This window comes from Tauraco erythrolophus, chromosome 14, assembly GCF_009769465.1.
Source record: "Tauraco erythrolophus isolate bTauEry1 chromosome 14, bTauEry1.pri, whole genome shotgun sequence".
Taxonomy (NCBI): Eukaryota; Metazoa; Chordata; class Aves; order Musophagiformes; family Musophagidae; genus Tauraco; species Tauraco erythrolophus.
The window spans coordinates 7,583,709-7,601,980 of NC_141478.1; the positions used below are offsets into that span (position 1 = coordinate 7,583,709).

An 18,272-nucleotide genomic window follows, 5' to 3' on the forward strand; every position below is an offset into this window, starting at 1 on the left:
ATCAGTTTGCTCCACCAAAACATTCTGAATTTTCAACACTGAATGCCTGAAGTGGACTGCTCGAGAAACCTTAAAAATGGGTCCCAGAAAATATTTGCTAAGTGTTTGAAATAAAGGACACATTCAGGGAGAACAGATCTGTTTGTAAACATGAGAAGGAGGTGAAAATTTACTGAATAAATATCTGAGTATGAATGAGTGCCTTGGCTCGGCTGTGGAGTCTCTGTGTTCCTCTTGCTGGCACCGTTTAACTGTCAGATCTGGGAACTGTCCCGGCACCAGGTGACTCACCACAAACTGGCAACTTCTGGCCTATCAGAAAAACACAAAATCTGACAGTTTGTGCCACACCAGCCACACTGATCATCCGCCTGTGCCAATGGATGTCAGTAGATCTTGATTCTGCCGTCACGCCATACCTCGAGGTGTGATACTGAGATCAGCTCATGCCGCAGCAGTCATGACACTCTTGGATGGAGTAATGAGCAGTAACGGGTGCTGTACAGCTGCTCCTTCATTCTCCTACTCAGCTCAGGCTCTCATAGTGCCCTACTTAGAGATATACACATTTTTGAATCTTTGTGCTTTTTTTCCCCCACCACACGTCAGGACTGGCCAACCCAGCTCAGTGCTACAGCAATTAGTCAAATGGTTGGTATCCTAAAAATAACACATGCTCAATAAGTTCCTACCTGAACCTGCACACAATTGTCATGTACAGATATTAATCTTTAATTTCCTTGAAGGATCATTCCTGAGGGGTCCTGTTTTGTGACAACTCTTCTGAACACGGAGCATTGCTGTCTTTCTTGTTAAAAAAAGGCACATTTTACGCACAGCCATATAGCCTTTTCTCCATCCTTTAAGAGCACGTCCTCTCATCTTTAAAAGCATAAATCAAGAGCTATTCCCTGGCTGGATCCCTGGGAGTTTACGACCAAATTATAGCAATTTGCAACTAACCCCAGCTTACACCTTTTACCTGATTTTACTATTAACGAAGTCCACTGGTGTGACCTTTCTCACAACAAGCAACAGACTAATGAGTAATAGCCACTCATCTCACTTTCCCTTGGAGAGATTAAAGATTGGGTATGAGGCAGGTGGAGTTTGGGAAGCTCATTAGAAGGTACGTGAAGTTTAATCAGAGTTTGATTAGAAGCTGGAATGGAGAAATGAGTGACTCAGACTCCCACATGACTAATATCTCTCTTGTTTGGTTTTGATCTCTTAAAGCAGACCAATTAAGCCCGTGTGTAATTAGAAAATCACTGGTCTATTCACTGTATAGTAGTAGAAGGAGGAACAAAGAGTACTCACTGCAGTTCACAGGATTGACTAATTCTTGGAAAAAACAGAGTGGCATCTAACTTGAAATGCACAAAATGTATCTGAGAGTCATTTTTCTGATTGCTGGGGTAAGTTATGTTGAAAGAGTCCTGAGGAAGAATAAACTGGTGCTGAGCTGCACCAAGGAAGGTATGTCTAGCTTTTCTTTGTCCATGCCGATGGCTGTGTTAAACTCACCGTAAACACCCTCTCTGGCTCGCCCTTAGCCCGCATGTTGGTGTCATGGACTTGCTTGAGGATCATCCAGGCTTCATCATGTTTGCCTATCTGAAAACACCAAAGAAAGGAAAACAAATGTTGGAGTTCCCAGCTCTGTAATTTACCCAAGCATAGAGAAACCAATTCTGGAGGTCCAATACAGTGGAGAAGCACACATACTGCACCAATTGCATTAAACACAAAGAGTTGAAAGCACAGTTTGTGTTCACAGAGTGCAGCATCTCTGCACTGAAGAAAGGAGTTACCCTAAAACTGTCTGAGGCAGGAGAGAAGTCAGGAACAGAGCTTTAAAATCAAATGAAAGAAAAGGAGATGGATGAGGAGACCTGGGCTCTAATCCCACCTCTGCTAGAGACTTGCAGGGTTAACTTGAGCTAAGTATTAAGCAAGAATACTTGCTTAAGAGCTCTGAGGTTTATACATTTTACTTATTAAAATGTACTTTGTCCTTTGCTCTTCCAACAGGATTCAGTAGTTATATGCCGAAACTCTGAGATGTTTTCAAAATGCCTTTGTTGGACTTAGAAAACTCCTAGCGCTCACCACCTTCTTCTGTACCACATTTGGCAGTGAAACACTAACCGTTGTTGATTGACCCCGTAGTCTTTGGAGTTTAAGCAATCAGTGGAGCTAGTGCAGACGTGTAGGAGTGGGTTTGCCTCTGAGCTTGTGCTATGTGTGTTTGATGGGACAAAGACAGACAGACGGTGACGCATTAGGGACCAGCTATCCTCTGCTAATATCAGACTGCAATGTTCACATGAATCATCTTACCTCCAGCAAAAACCGCGGGCTTTCAGGCATGAATTTCAGTGCCACCAGGGACGCGATACAGGGCAGAGAGCAGACAAGTACAAAGACCCTCCAGCTGTGGAAGTGGTACTTGGTTCCCATACTGAACCCCCAGCCTGGAAACAGCAAGAGCCAAAAAGTAAAAATACTGACCAGGCATTCTGATTTTTTCTCTCCTAAAGCAGCTCTGAACTTTACAGCTCTGTGTGACATGGGGACAGGTTGAAAGTTTGCTATTTTTAGTAATGACGGCTCTTAGAGGCTCAATAGCATGCTCAGTAGATAACAGCATGTGAGTTCATGTTCATTACAGAAAATGGATCACGCTTGCTCAGGCTCTGCCTTTTAAAAAACCTTCTTTTACCTTCGAGTTTAGAAATCATCTAGTGATAAGAATAGTTCCATGCAGCTGTAGGCAAGTAAGGCTGGGAAAGGGTAGGGGAATCAGGGCCATAATTTATTGCTGCTTGGTGACATTATAAAAAGTTTACAAAGATTAAATCTTCTCTGATCTGAGAGGCACATTGGTGACAGCTCCTTTCCATCTTGTACATCACACATGTATTTCACATTTTATGGAAGAGAGCTAGGAAAGCAAGTTTATTTTTTTCCAGACCTACAAAACCTGAGCTGTGATTCAAACTTAAAAGAATCAAGACCCTAATCCTTGAGATTCCCCCTCTCTTGCTTTTTTCCTGGTGTCTGACCAGGTCTGGTATTCCCTTGCTAAGGACTAGAAAGTAGAGCATCGTTCTTAAATTGCTCCATTTACTTTCCCTAGGCTCAAATCTCAGAAGGAATGTTTAATTCCATTTTTTTCTATAAACATTTTTATTCACAGAATAAAGAAATCTTCAAGCAATGGCTTTTGCAGAGATCTCATCTGAGTCAATCATAGTGTTCTACTCATTCCATGAACACTCATGAGTAAGGGAACATGGGAAATCAAACGGAGAAACTATAAAAGCACAACATCAAAAAGTCATCTGAAAAATAAATGTAATGTAAACACATAAGGGCTTTTTAAAGGAAATGTTGCAGATAATAGAATTATTTCAACCTGACATCACTATGCAGTAAGTTTTCCTATTCATTCCAACTGACCCTGTCATCAATCAAAAGCATGAACATTTCTTTTTATTGAGTATACTTTAAGCGTAGTGAAAATGAATTGATAGATAAATGTTGGTGGTTTTCTTCATGGTCTTTGTGGCCTGTCCTACTTTCCTCAAACAGGATTTTGCAAACAGCTGGTGACACCGAATACTGAGAAAATTAATCTTTTCCAGTAGATATTCGCTTCTGATGTTTTCCTAGGATACACACGTGAGTTACAAGGAATACCATGTGACACGCAGATTTTTGCTCCTCAAAGCACAACCATTTTTCAGAGTCCATCCATCTACTTTTTCTCTCCCATTTCCAGCCCTGGGCAGGGAACCCATTCCACTCCTAAGCCCTGTTAGCTGAAGTCAGATGTGACTCCAGCCCATCGCATGTTGGGGAGACGTGTCACCAGCTACACAGCCCGGAGAGTGTTGGCATTTGGCTAAGGAAAAGAGCTGTCCTCTCTGCTATCATTCATAGCACGCAGTAATTCCCTGATTAAAGTTACTTATTTTTGATAACTGGATCAATTTTTGCAATATAATCTCAGTCCAGTTTTCCCTGAATGCACTGACATTTAGATTAAGAGATCAGGCTCTGGCAGTATAATTCAATGGGTTTATTAGAAGCTTTTGAGGCAAAGCAGCCCTCATCAGTCCTATTTACAGCCTTAATATCAGTCAATCAGTCACACAGTCACTTCATCAGTCCTTTGTGTGCACTTCGGCTATTATTTTCAGTGTTGTTTATGCTGGAATAATGCTACCTGTGCGGGGTTTTGAAGTTGTGTAGTGATGCAGGAATGTGATATTGTCAAAAGTCAAAAGCACAAACCAATTACCGTAATGTGGGATGATGCTCCAAGCCATTGCTGAAGCAAAAATGCCACCAATCATCCAGAACATGCAAAGCCAGCTCAGGTGTTCCCCTCTCTTCTCACGCGACAGGAATTCAGAGAAATAGGCAAACACGATGGGGAGGGATCCCCCAATACTGAGGAGAAAAAAACAGCACATGGGAAGAATAAGAGTATTCTTCAATGTCTTTGTAGTTAGGATTGCATAAATAAAGAAGGAAGGTCACACTCACAGCTGTGCTGCACCAAAGTGAGACTTGTAGGAAAAACGTAAATCTCTCTTTGAAGGTTCTTAGGCATCAAAGATAAACAAAATCCTTCTCATGCTCTGAAAGCTGAATTTCCTGTCCAGTTTATACAAAGCCAGTGTAATGCCCTGCTCTTCACCTAGACATCTTCTCTGTTCTTATTTTGTAATCACTCATTGTAGAGAGTCAAAATACAGGCAGGCCATGGGGATGGCTGAGGGTCTCATTGGAGGATTGTAAACTAAGGTGGATGTTTATCAGTCTCACTTATCTTTCTGCACAATTTGAGCAGTACCAGAAGAACGTCAGTGACTAAACTTTCTTACCACTAACACTATCAGGGTCAAGAGAGAGGTAACGCAACCACACATGCTAAACAGCAGTGCTGTCCTGGCTCAGTACTGAAGCTGCGTCTCTGGAGCAGCCCTCCTTCTCCCACTCCACACACTCAAACTGTGATGAGATTCCTCCAGGACATGGGACAGATTCACCAGTTACCCACCCGAGGCCCGAGATAAGGCGGCAGAAGAGGAAGAACCCATATCCCTGGACGAAGGAGGAGAGGAACGCGAAGGCAGCATTGATTGAAAGTGATATGATGAGGCATTTCTTTCTTCCCAGTTTATCAGCGAGGCCACCCAGCATGACAGCTCCCACCATCATTCCTAAGTAGACTATCAAGCCTGAAAGGGAGACAGAGAGACAGTGAGTTTGGTAACCAGGTAGAAATAGTTTGCAATGCAGAAGTAGGTTTTAAAGTGTCCATATGGCAGCTGATGTCGACCCAGTATACTGTGCAATAAAGTAGAGACACCTGTTCCCCCACATTAGCTATCTCAAGTGCCAGAAGCTCTATCTGTTGGTGAAAACTAATTTCCCCACCTTCTGCCCACGAGCTTGCTTTGCCCCCTGCTGCACTGCATCATGCAATGTAGACGTACCCTCGTTTGACCAGACCCGCATCTTTCTTTCCCAACCTCGCTGCTCACATATCCCCTGCACGTAAGCAATGGCCAGACATAAGCAGCTTAGGATACACGTGTCCCAGCTATGTGCCACCAACGATACAACAGAAGTCTGATGTCTTCACTCTGCTACCTGCCCTGAGCGCAATGGGACTGAGGATGTGTAGGGAGGAGGTGTTCTCGGGCTGCTGTTTATACTCAGAAAGCTGTGAGCAGAGAGTGGTAAAGCATGGCTAAATCTCTTTGCAGGTTACCTATCCTATTCATGCTTCCTTTGCAGGATATAATCTCTTTCACTCTCTGCTTTTCCTAGCTTTATCTGAAAGGATCAGTCTGTTACTGAGACTCACCTTGCATAGCACAGCTTCTTCCTTCATTACTGAGCCAAGATTTTGTATCTAACTAAAGGACAACTCACAGAAAAGAGTATAGTCTTGATCTGAAAATTTCAGGAGAAAAGAGAACCTACTGCTTGTCTTCACAGTTTGGTCTATAGAGTTATCACTCTGACATTGTTAAAAAAAAATGCAATCTTCTTTTAACTTGACTTCATTAGATCTTCTACCACGGAGTCCTCAAAAGACAGTTTCAGTGACTATGTTTAGTGCCAGGATGAACAGAAGAGAATGGTTTTCTTCTCCGTATAGGCTCCCTGTACGCAGCTCACTATGTGCTTGCAAATTTGGCCTAGAAAACGTGGCAGTTGTCCTTGACTCTTCTACTGACGCTGCCAACAGAAGGGCCACCTATTATATTACCTTTTCCTTTATCTGGGTGCCAGTGTAAATAGCACTAATTAATCATGTTTACAGGTCCATGATTTTTTTTTTCGCTTATTTTATCTACTTTTCAGATGTAGAAACTTCAGTGAGCAAGAATACTCCCAGGAAGAACCACAAGCTATGGTCCTTTTGCTGGCAAAATTCCTGTTGAAGCCTGCAAGAGTTCCCATATGAAAGGACAGCAGTTTCAGGCATTAAGTGTTTAAAATTGTCGTGGTTTTTTTTTTTTTGGACTGAGGGTCGAGACAAGAACCGAAAAAGGGAGCACCCACTAACCATGGTCTCGGGCAAAACATGACTCAGGCTTTCTTCATAAAAACAAAACAATTTATTAACAGTTACTTAACAAAAGACAAAAGGGAACGAAACCGGTTACTTGAGAGGAGAAAAGAGAAAACAAGGCCCGATCTTAAAACAACACCTCCCCACCCCCTATTTTCCTTTCGTTCCTGGCTCTGTCTTCCCCCCAGCGGCGCAGGGAGACAGGGAATGGGGGAGTACAGGTCAGTTCATCCATGTTGTTCACTGCCGCCTCTTTCTTAAAGGAGGAGGAGTCTTTACACCATTTTTCCCTTGCTTCGGTGGATCCCCTACTCACAAAGAAAAAGTCCCCAAACTTTTCCAAAGTAAGTCCTGCCCGCAGGATTGCAATCCTCCCCATGGATCGCACCAGTTCGGGCTTTACCAGTCTCGGCCTCTTAGGGAGCTGCTGCCACTCGCGTCGGCGTGGGTCGTCCCACGGTCTCCAGATGCCTCCACGACCTCGTCGTGCATTCCATGCCCCATTATCAACAGTACCTGGTCGCGCATCCCCTGCTCCACGACCTCTCCTGGGCTCAGGCATCTCCTTCCCGACGTGGGTTTCTCCACAGGCCACGAGTGGGCCGCTGCTCCGCCGAGTACACCCTGGCTGCAGGGGGGCCGCCTGCCATCTCACACCGATTGCAAGGGAAGCCTCAGCTCCAGTACACCTCCTCCTGCTCCATCTTTGCTGACCCGGTCGTTGTGGTTGTCTTCTCTTAGATATTAATCCTCTCTGGGGGAGCTCGGCCCGGCGGGCACCCCGGGAGCGGGGCGCTTACCGAGTCCCCCATGCGGCTCCCCGGCGCCATCTTGAGCACATGGCGCCGGCCCGGGCCCGGGCCCGAGCGGCCGCTCGGCCGGGAGCCGGGAGCGAGGGCAGCGCCCTCCTGCTCTCTCCTCGCTCCTGAGCAAAAAGGCCCTTCCCGCCCCTTTTGTCTCAACTTAAATAGGGCAATTCGCAGAGGCGCCGCCTTGGCTCAACCTCCCCCGGGGGGGATGGGACTCAGATCTGGTGGCACAGGGAGCAAATCCCCTCCCCTGCCACCAGAACACCCCCCACACATCAAACTATCACAAAAATCTAACAGCAATCAGTGCTGGAGGGTTGGAAAAATTGATCAGCTAGAGTGAAATGATTTGCATTGCTGTTAAGGAATAACATCTGGGAATTGATCAGTCCAGCAGCTGGCAGCACACGGACCAAGTCTTTGAAGGCTATATCGGCCTCTGGGCTCCAGATTTTTGTTTTAGGCTTGTCTGTGAATAAATCTCTGTTCATTCCTTTGAGCCGGGAAAGGCTTAAGGAGAGAAGGGATTGGGCACGAACATATGTCTCCAAGGCCCCTCTGGAAAAGCCCAGATGAGGCAACACCACAAGGAGACAAACTATCAGCAGTTGGATCTGTGCTACAGACGTTATTCTGAGTTTCATAGTGCAGAAGACAAAGCCTTTCATACTTTTTTCCACTTGTGGTGTGTGGCTGTGGCTGCCTCTGCCTTGGCACTGCAGGACCAAAACAGTTGATGATGAGATGACTTTACTGCATGCCCTGATGGCTCTGCCAGCTGCTGACATGGAAGGGTTTGGGGCATGCTGTTACTGCATTGGCAGCTCCTTGGCTGCTAAGCCGCATATGTCTCAGAGCCGTCTACTGCAAGCTGGAGGTCCACGGAGTAGAAGCAGTGTCACCATCACCACATTTCAGAAGAAAGTGGTGGCAACTGCTGTGTTTCCTGGGGAGCACAGAGGTGCAAGAGGCTGTTTCCAGAACACCTACTATATCATCTCAGATACCATAGGCAGGATTGTAGTCTACACCTATAGGCTGCACAGTCCTGCTGCGGAGATACTGATGGGGCCTGATCATGGCTGGATATGATCCAGAGGACTGAACTATGTCAGGATGGAGGAATATCTGCTTCCTGAAAAGTAGATCTTGCAGTGCAGAGATTTCTTGAAGGAAAAAAATTATGCTTGGAGATGCTTGGAGACTGCAGGCATGTCAAGTACAAGACCCATCTGAGCAGGAGTTGAAGTAAACACTGTAAATCAAGAAAAGCAGCAATATTCCCTGCTTCCCTGGCCCTCAATGGAGGCAAAGGATGCTGAGCAAGTAGATATTCCTCCTTAATAGGAAACAGTCCTCTTTACTGAATGAAGAAATGAAGCTAAAAGAAACATTCTTCAGGAATGGTTGAAAAACACCCTTTTGGAGGGTCAATCCTCACCTTGAACCAAGTGTTGACTTCTCTCTCGAGCCAACATCTTCCCCAGGACCTGTTCTGTCAAACACATCACTTGGGAAACAAGGTGCCGATGAATGTTTTTGCAGTTGGTTAATGTTTGAACGAGACGATCAGTCTGACGGCTGAGGGCTGTTCTGGGCCATCCAGCACAGCCAGCTAAGGACTAATGCAGAGAGTTATTTGGCAGCTGATTCTGTCTCCTTTCGACTGCGAACGCCTGCACTTGGTCCGAAATGCATTGCTAAATTAAAAGCTATGCAGCAGAGAGCCACTGGAGCATTTGAAGGGTGTTTGTCTCACGTTAATCAGAAGCGGAAAAGTTCGGACTCCTGAAATGTCCCTGTTCCATGGCAGGCCAGTGGGGTCACCTCTCTGTGAATGGTTCTGCTTTCTTTTCTATCCACAGTGTCTAATGGGCAATCAGGAGTTCGTGTGTCAAAGGCAAGAACTCTGTTTTTCCCTCTTAACAGCCTTTGTACCAGAGCTGTGGCACAGGATTTTGCCGGGGCGATTGTACCTCCTCCGTAAGCGTGTGGCCCTGCACAATCCATATCCGCACTCCCTGCCCTGCAGTGCTGTAAGGCTTAATGCTTTACTCTGGCTCCTGTGCTACACTCAGTGGAGCATCTCTGATCGCAGCCAGCAGACAGAAGTGGTGATGTGCCCTGTATCTACTCACTGCCGTGAGCCAGCACCGTGGGAGCAGCTCTCAGCACAGCTCAGCCCACGCTGCCAGACCCCACCGAGGAAGAAAAAATCATCTACCAGAGTTAATTTTTTTTTTTTTTTTCCAGACAAAATCCCTGGATGGCAGATGTTCATCCAAATCCTCTTAACAACAGAAAATATCCCAGGTCAGGAGGAGATGGAGGAAGTTGTTGCCATCTTCTAGCCAGTGATTTGTTGCAGCTGAGTACCCTGGCTGGTGGCAGGGGTCTGGCTCTCTGGCCAGGGGAAGGGTGGGCTTGGCATGGAATGTGGCAGCATGTGAAACCTGGCATCAAGAAGCAGAGCAGAGCTGCTTTTCTGGGCAAACTCGTCCAGATTCTGACTGAAGATTCCAAACTTGGAATGGAAGGGAAGATTATATCTCTGCAACACAGCATCCATCAAACAGTGAGCAACATAAAACACAGCAGAGCTGTTAATGTCATGAACTCACTCAGAGGATGCAGCTTTAATTGGTTATTGTATGGGATAAACCAATGGATGCATTGTCCATTAGAAATTTAAAACAATCAAAATCTGTAGTAAAGGAAACCTCAGGGATGACTAGAGACTGTCCATCTGACCAGTTTCTGAGGGGAAGTATCCTGGTTATAGAAATGTGTACTTCAGGGCTGAAACAAAATCAGCAGGACACTTTATTATGATGGAGAGGTCTCTTTTGGGAAGACTGCATGTTCTGGCCAATAACATTAAAACTTTTTGGGCAGCTGCTATAAAACACTCTGTCAGCTGATAGATCTTGGGACCGAAGGTGCAGAACAACGTCAGGCTTTGCAGATTCCTGCGTCCTGGATTAAGAACAAGGTGGCAGGGACTCAGGGAGGAGTGGAATAGTTACTCATAAAGTCTCCATGCAGGAGAGACAGTCTTCTGGACAACACAGTGATGACTGTTACCTCTGAAAGAGATCCAGCTCATATCAAGGAAACTTAAGTTTTAAGGAGAATCAGACCAAGATTCTGCTGTATTATTTCTGTCCAACAAATATTCTGGGGAACAAACATTACAACAGTCTGTACCAGGAACTTGACTTCAAACCTCGGCTTCAAACCATGCAGACCTGGACTGTGCTAGGAGGTCTCAGCTTCCAAATGAACACATGCAGTGGTTGGGTGAAATGTTAGGGGCAGCTCTGAATAAGACATTATTTGCAGACTATTCCACAAGTAACGGAGCATAATGAATGCCTGTGGGAAAGTCTGCAATAGCTTCCCATAAAATCAGTAGAAAAATATAGCGCAGAAATTCCAAGAATAAATTTCAGGTTGTGACTCATCCAATGCTGAAGTTATAAGGAAAATATGTGACCGCTGACTGGGCTTATTCCTACTAGAAAAGAGATAACATATACAGGATTTTCATGCTAAGAAGTTTATCAACCTTTATTGAAGTTGTGTGCTCCATGTTAGATAGGAATTGTGGACTTGAAAGCTGAAATTCTAGGAATAAGGAAAGGTGGATACAGTGCATGGCTATGTGTGGGCTAAACAGTATTTTTACTATTTCAATATAATTAAAAGTGGACTCATAAGGGTTTCAGAAAGAAAACAAAAAATTCAAGGTTTAACTAAATCTCCATCACAAGCATGAATTTCTTTCATTGACAGTTAATGGGATTAAAGTTCTTAAAAATGAGGCACATCTGAAAATAATCCCTTTCAAGTCAGGACAAGGACTTGGGGAATGAATGGAAAATTTGAGCAGGAAAAAAACAGCTCAATGGGAAGAATTAGTCCCAAAATCCTTGGGGCTGTCAGGAAGGTGAGGAGCCTTCGTGGGGCCAGGTGTAGGATTGTTTCACCTCTGCTAATGGGTCTGCACGGAGCCAATAACCACAGAAACGTGGAAGCTCCTGCCTGCCTTCAAAGCTCAGATCACCACCAGTACCGCCGTATGGTGAAAAAAAGAAGGCTTTTGAAGAGGGAAAGCATTTGGGTGACAGAAAACGATTAGGGCCTTTTATATCTTGCAATCCAAGCTGCAATAAAAACGAAACCCAAACACTCTTAGCGATGTAGCATCTGTTACACATGGATGCGGTTTATGGACACAAACAACATTTTGTGAGATAGGTCTGGATAGTTTGGGAGATGGATGAAGCAATGCACGGGATCCAATTGTGCGTGAGTGATTTAAAAAGAGGAATAAACCCAGTAGTCCTGACTATCTTGTACTGTAGTGATGGCTGGCAGTCCCAGAACAGGGAATGGTCTCAGCAGAGGATGAAGTGAGGGCCGAGGGGCCTTTATTCCCTTTCTTCCTGAAATTTAGCTGCTTTTGCTTGTAGGCTTATTAGTGCTTTCCCCATGAATCTCCTTGACCTTGTAAATGGAAATCAAAGGAAAGGGCAGTCTCGTTGCGCTTGCCTCGTTGATTAAGTACCGGCAGAGAGACTTCATCTACAGCTAATGGCTCTGCCACTGAGAAGCGGATGGCGCATGTGAGAGGTGGCTTTCCATTTTCGGCGATCTGGAGGTGGATACCGGATGAACGCGCCTGCTGAGATCGTGGGGATTCTGCATGTTAAAGCCAAAGGTGGATGCGTGAATCCATGGGTGCTCTGACGCAGCACCGGCGAGGCAACGCACAGCCAACACTCCAGCGCGCACCGCCGGCACGGCGTGGGTGGCTGTTTACGCTCAGCCAGCTTCACAGTCCCCCCACGGGACTTGTCCATCACTACAATATTCATGGGACCATCTGGTTCCCCCCACCCAACCCCTCTGCTGAAGCAAAGTTTCCAGCAGAGGAAGCCAAACAAATCCTTTGCTGTTAAACAGAAACCTGTTCGTGCTGGCTCCCGTCAGATGAAATTCCCGCAGTGCTTATAAATGGGGACGCAGCCATCCCCGTATCAGACTCACACGAGGTGCAGGGGGTTTCCAAATCACAAAAATACAGTTTTTCCCTCTAGCATGTCCCTATCACTTGGGGTGATGATGCTCTTTGGGCTGCAGGAGTGTTTCTGCCCAAGAGGAAATTTGCAGGCAGGAATTTGTGCCTGATGCTGGGGATGTGGCCATGGGCAGGTCTCATCAGGGTTTAGCTGGCTGCTGTTTCAGGGGTCCACAGCCATGGAGGTACAAAACAGGCAGCCACAAGCCATGGTAGAGCAAGGGAGCCATGGCTGGGCTCATCTGTGCCCATCCAGGAAAAAAAAAAAGAAGTGGAGAAAAGCCACTGAGCTCTGCAGAGGGGATTAGGATTTACTGTCATATCAGGTGAATTCAGGTCAATGAGAAGCTGAGGCCAGATTTTATCCCAGCTGATAATAAAACATCCTCTTCACACAACTAAAAGCAAGGTTATTGTTACACATCCTATTTAACCTGACTCACACAGCCAAGCTTGAATTGCTACATAACTGCATAATTACTAATAGGATCTTTTTTCTATTTTTTTTTGATCTGACACTACGAGGCTAAGAGTCTGTAAGATGATATCCTCCTTAAAATATTATTATTAAATCATAAGAAGAAAAAGGGAGCTGTGCACCTGAAGGACCGGTTTTATTCTCAACATTGGTGTGGCTGCTTCGCAGCTACGGGCAAAGCCCTTAGAAATTCTCTTGTCTCAGTTAACTGAACTGTGAAATGACGACAAAGCAACTGCAGCTCTGGGGTCTGGGAGGTCTTGGTGCTTTAACTGTGCCTCAAGTTTTTTATAAGCAGGATGTGAAAAAGTTTAACACATTGCCATGGCGCCATCGTTTATACTTGCTGTGTACTTACGCTTGCAAATATAACATTCAGTCCTCTGAGAGGTGATTAAAAGCACTTGAAGATATACATTTATATGATATTTCTCCAAATAATGATGCAGTGTGCCTTTCAGCAAATACGTGGATAGAAAATTGATGGCTCTTTGTATGATTATCCATAAGAAATCAAAAAATATTCTGTTTCTGACAGGGTGCATTATACTGAAAAGGAATATTCTGTTTCAATAAATTTAAGAAATGAATTATTATTATGATTACTGCTGGAGAAAGCTCAGCAAAGCAGATTTATCAAATGAATATGGAAAAATGATCTTGTTACAAGTTACCAAACTTATTCGTAATAACTCATGTTAAAAATTGATGAAATCAAACTGCAAAAATATATACAGTTATTTTCGTGTTTTGGGTTTTTTTATGTTTTTTTTTGTAATACCCCTGCAATCACTTTCAAAATAGCATTTCACATAATAAAAAAACTCCAAATATGTGGTTTGTCCCACTAGGGATATTTAGGGCTAAAATAGCTGTTAATTTGCATCTGATGGTGAAATGTTTATTTTCAGAACAAAATGTAAACGTTTTCTAAGATGTGTCATATTCATTTCACACATTTCATGAAACACTGTGGGCATCTGTTTATTTGTAATTTTTGCATAAATTGGCTATAATTTGCTTGATATTTTTCCATGCTTGCTTTCCGAGGGAGGAAAAATACGCAATATACAGAGTACTTAATGCAAAATGTCCTTTTAGTAAAAGCTGAACTTCACTAAATTGGTCTTTAGGGGGTATCCACTTTAGTTCTCTGATTTGTCCCTTCCTATTTCTGCAAGAGTTTGATTACTTATCTGATTTATTCCCCATTTTTTCCCTCCTGGCCTCTCTTGTTATGGCTGAGACCTTCTCATGTGTTCAAATGTTAGCAGCTGCCTGAAGCAACCTTAACTCCACCTGGGAAACCTGATTATGTTTCCTTAGCAAAAATGTACCTTCTCTAACCAAACCTCCGTTCATTCTGTGCCAACACACTCTTGTGAGATCGTCACTGCACATTAGGCAGGAATTGAGGTGAGGAGCTCTTGGATTGCCACCGAGTCAACCTGTTAAGTATCATTGAACCCTGAGTATTAGCAAGATCAATTTGTGATAGCACAATCCATAGACCGTTGAGGGAATGAAAACCCCAAGGGAAACGAGGATGTGTCAGGGGCTCTGAGCTCTGTCAGGAGGTATCTTTTTTCTAGTTGCAGGTGGAAGGGTGCTGAAGCTAATCCAGGAAAGGTTTTGAGGATGATTATGTTCCTGTTTCCATCAAGAGCACTTCCCCAGCCTTTCCCTCCAGGAGCTGATATCTGTCTGTCCTTATCATGCCGTGCACCCACAGCTGCTCAGAAAAGGGATGAAACCCTCTTGCAGGGGCAGTCCTTGGGACACCAGGCTGTGCTGGAGGCAGGTCTGCACCCAGATCTTGTGTCCCTGCACTGCCCCGCTGCCTGCCAAACCTCCAACACCCTCCCCTCCCTGCTGCTGCCCTTAGTCTGGCAGAAAGCTCTCCTCCTCCTCCTCCTCCTCCTCCTCCTCCTCCTCCTCTCCAGACCCAGAGATCTGCACTCTTCCCCTCTCATGTCCTCCAGCAGCCCCATACCTGCTCCAGCCTCCTCACACCCTCACTTCTTGATGCCTTTGGGTATTCACTACTCGTACCAGTGCACCGCTTTCTAAGTGCTAAGGCTTTCTAAGCCACACTTAATTCATTTTCACAAAGCATCATCTCACAAATCGCAGATCCAAGAGGAAACCTGCAGCAGAGAAATATCCACCAGGCAAGAAAGTATGTTTAACAGATATGACAGACTGAACTCCGGAAATGTGAAAGGCCAGGTTGGATGAGGCTTTTAGCAACCTGATCTGGTGGAAGGTGTCCCTGCCCATGGCGCGAGGATTGGAACTAGATGATCTTTAAGGTCCCTTCCAACCCAAACTGCTCTGTGATATGATTCTATGACTCAGAGACTTGCCTCAGGTGCAACACCAATGATAACAACTGAGTGCTACCATAAATATCCACTTTCCTCACTACCTCAAACTAAGATGAATCAACTTTTACTGATTTTAGGAAAATTCTTTTTTTTCCTCATATTTAAGACACAAAATAGTGTGAATAAAAGCTTTGACAGCAGATCCCCCAAACAAACAAGCGAAGGATGGAAGAAATTATTCCGCAAAACCAGGTTCTCAAAGTTGTCTTTAGAAGTAGGCAGGAAAAGCAGTGGAAAAAGTGTTCTTCCCCTAATTAGAAGTTCCAGATTAGCTTGGTTAGTGAGCAGGAGGCTGGATCTGGGATTGGAGACAGACCCAAATGTCTCCTTGCTTATTCAGAGCTTATCAGAACACCGTGAACTTTCAGCCTTGCAAATACCGAGCTGGAAAAAGCAGAACGAGCTCTCTGGGGAGATTTCTTGTTCATTTTTACCTGTGGTTGGGCCAGAAATACTTCAAAGATGGATTTTCTTGTGACATTTGAAGTTTTCTGACTCAGGCGCCTGCCAGAGCTTGAGCTCCATGGCGACAGATATTTATGGGGTCAGAGTTTCAGAAAATTTCAGCCTTCATGTAGTCACCGAAATAAATGTCCTGTTTTTCAAAAACGGTTTCATCACTGAAAAGGCACGCAGCCTGGTGTCCCATAGAGAGCCAGTGAATGTGGAAGTCCCTTTGAAATCAGGATCCAATTGTGAGGGATTTACTTTTAGATATCTTAGCTGAGATATTTCAATTTAGAATTTTTAAGTGGTTTGTGAAGCAAAAAAAGATAGCAAACTCTTTAAGGCACAAAACTAAGCACCAACCTAGCTAGCTGTGGAAATAAACACCCTGATCCTCAAGTTCAGAGAAGAAAAAAGACGAAACAGGAGAGAAAAGTGTCTAGGACCTCAACACACCAAGATGAGAGGTCTATATAAGGATAATTATCTATTGCCCTTGACACATGAAAATAATGCAAATAGAACAGAGACAAGGGCTGGGGTCTAATCCAAAATCTGCATTTACTTTGCATCAGGCAGGGCTTCTGGGCCAGAACATTTGAACTACAGGCTCTGATGATTCCACCACAACCCAGTACATATCCATCCAGACATACTATCCCCCTCCTAAAGCAGTTCTTCCAAGAGCTGCTTTATTTTCCTTCCAGATGCGCAGTACTATTGCACGGCTGGCTCTCACTAAGGGCCATGCTGGACGCTTTCCTGATTCTTGGAGATCTTGGAGACTTTGCCGACTTTGGCTTATAACATGCAAGGGAAAAAATTGTTCGTCCAGACCTTTCCATCCAGTCTCACTCAAAATAACTAAGCCTTTGTATTTTGACCACAGGGAGGTGTCAACGGTGATGCAAAGGGGATGTTGCCAGTAGCCTCAGTCTTCAATCCTCACGCAGCACATTAACTGCATTCCAGACCTACAAAGAAACCTCCATCAGCTACTTCTGACCCAGTATGTATTAGCAAACTGCTCTGACCCAGAAGTTAGTGTGCAGGAGGAACCAGCTGCACAGCTGATCTGCCAGTCGGGACTTGGGGCTAAAGACTTGAGGAACCTGGGCAAAGTGGAAAACTTTGGAGAGCAGGGAACCATCAGGAGCCATAATGTAACAGCCAAGTGATCCAGAGCAAACAGACTCCTGTCTTTTTTATGTATCATATTTGAATGATGCTGCTTTGTGGACTTCTCATTACAGTTCAGTTTCTAAAAGGATCGAAATCTGAGTCACTAGGTCCTCAAGCAGGAAAAGTCACCTTTAACCTTTCACTTTTCTGTCCTGGAACACTCCTATGAGTTTTCCCCTGTACTGAAGCCACAGTACATTCATAAGGTGAGCTTAGATGTTGTGCACCTCTGCTGCTTTTAAGCAGCTGCCTTCTCAGCAGCATGCAAACCCCTCTTGAGTCAGATCCACCCAGCTGTGACTATGCATGGCATACAACACAAGACGACAGTCATCAGAAGATCCTGAAATCAGCTGGTCACTAGAAAAAGATGTTCTAACTACTGCCTACTGCGTTAGAAGGGCTGTTCGCAAGCGGCACTTACCTAGCATCCCTTTGTTCGAACTGGATAAGCACATATCCTTCTCAGCACTGGGAAGAACAAATCCAACCACAAACACCTCCACCCCATCTGCCATCAGTGCCAATCCTAAAACAAAGAAGAGGGTCCACTGGAAGCGTCCATGGCCACACTCCTCAATGATGTTTTCATACTGGTGGGCAAGTTGCTCCTCGTCCTCCATCCTCTCTGCCATAAGGTCAGCACGGTCTCTGTACTCATCAGCCACGGCAGGAGCTCGCTTCTTCTGCTTTTCTTTAATGTCATCTGGGTGCGGGATCCCTTGGTACTCCCCCTCATAGACCTCATCATCTTCATCATGGCCTTCTGTAACATCACTCTGGGCATCTTCCTCATGAGCGTTCTCATCCCCTCCACGATAGTAGCCGTCATTGGGTGCGTACCCTTCATAGTTACCATCCTGGTACCTGTAGTCATCTGAGACTTGGTTTGCCTCTCTGCCCCCTTGATAGAGGTTTGTGTTTCTATATCCATCATCCATTCTGAACAGAGATTTCTAAATGCTGTAGATCACTGTGTGTAGATACTGTAATATACGTATTGATTTGTGCAATTTCGGGGTTTGGTTACTTGAACATATCTTCTCTCTGTTCTTTGGAGCTGATGGGATAAACAGCTTCCCAGGCTCAGAAGGAGAATTACTATATAAAATTTCTCTCTGACAGAGTCTCACACAGCTTTTGATAATGCTTCACTTTTCAGCTGTCATTTGTGACTTGCTGGCTTCTTCTGTGCTTTGGGTGGGAAGAGCTGCTGTCTGGTGAACAGCAAGGGAACAGTAAATTGCACAGCCAGGGAGCTAGGAGGATCGGACAGGTTTTTCCT

At 44.8% G+C, this 18,272-nt stretch overlaps 1 protein-coding gene across 2 annotated transcripts in view; it reads right to left on the minus strand.

The window, feature by feature from the left end:
* SV2B (synaptic vesicle glycoprotein 2B) overlaps window positions 1–17,928 on the minus strand; it is a 31,094-nt gene extending 13,166 nt beyond the window's left edge. For both annotated transcript variants that reach the window (XM_086620180.1, XM_009986713.2), the window contains exons 1-5: window positions 17,412–17,928; window positions 5,075–5,255; window positions 4,310–4,461; window positions 2,344–2,477; window positions 1,528–1,617 (exon numbers count right to left, since the gene is read on the minus strand). In XM_086620180.1, the coding sequence (XP_086476306.1) occupies window positions 1,528–1,617; window positions 2,344–2,477; window positions 4,310–4,461; window positions 5,075–5,255; window positions 17,412–17,928 (1,074 nt within the window). The remainder of the gene's footprint in view (window positions 1–1,527; window positions 1,618–2,343; window positions 2,478–4,309; window positions 4,462–5,074; window positions 5,256–17,411) is intronic.
* Between the last annotated feature and the right edge of the window lie 344 nt (window positions 17,929–18,272).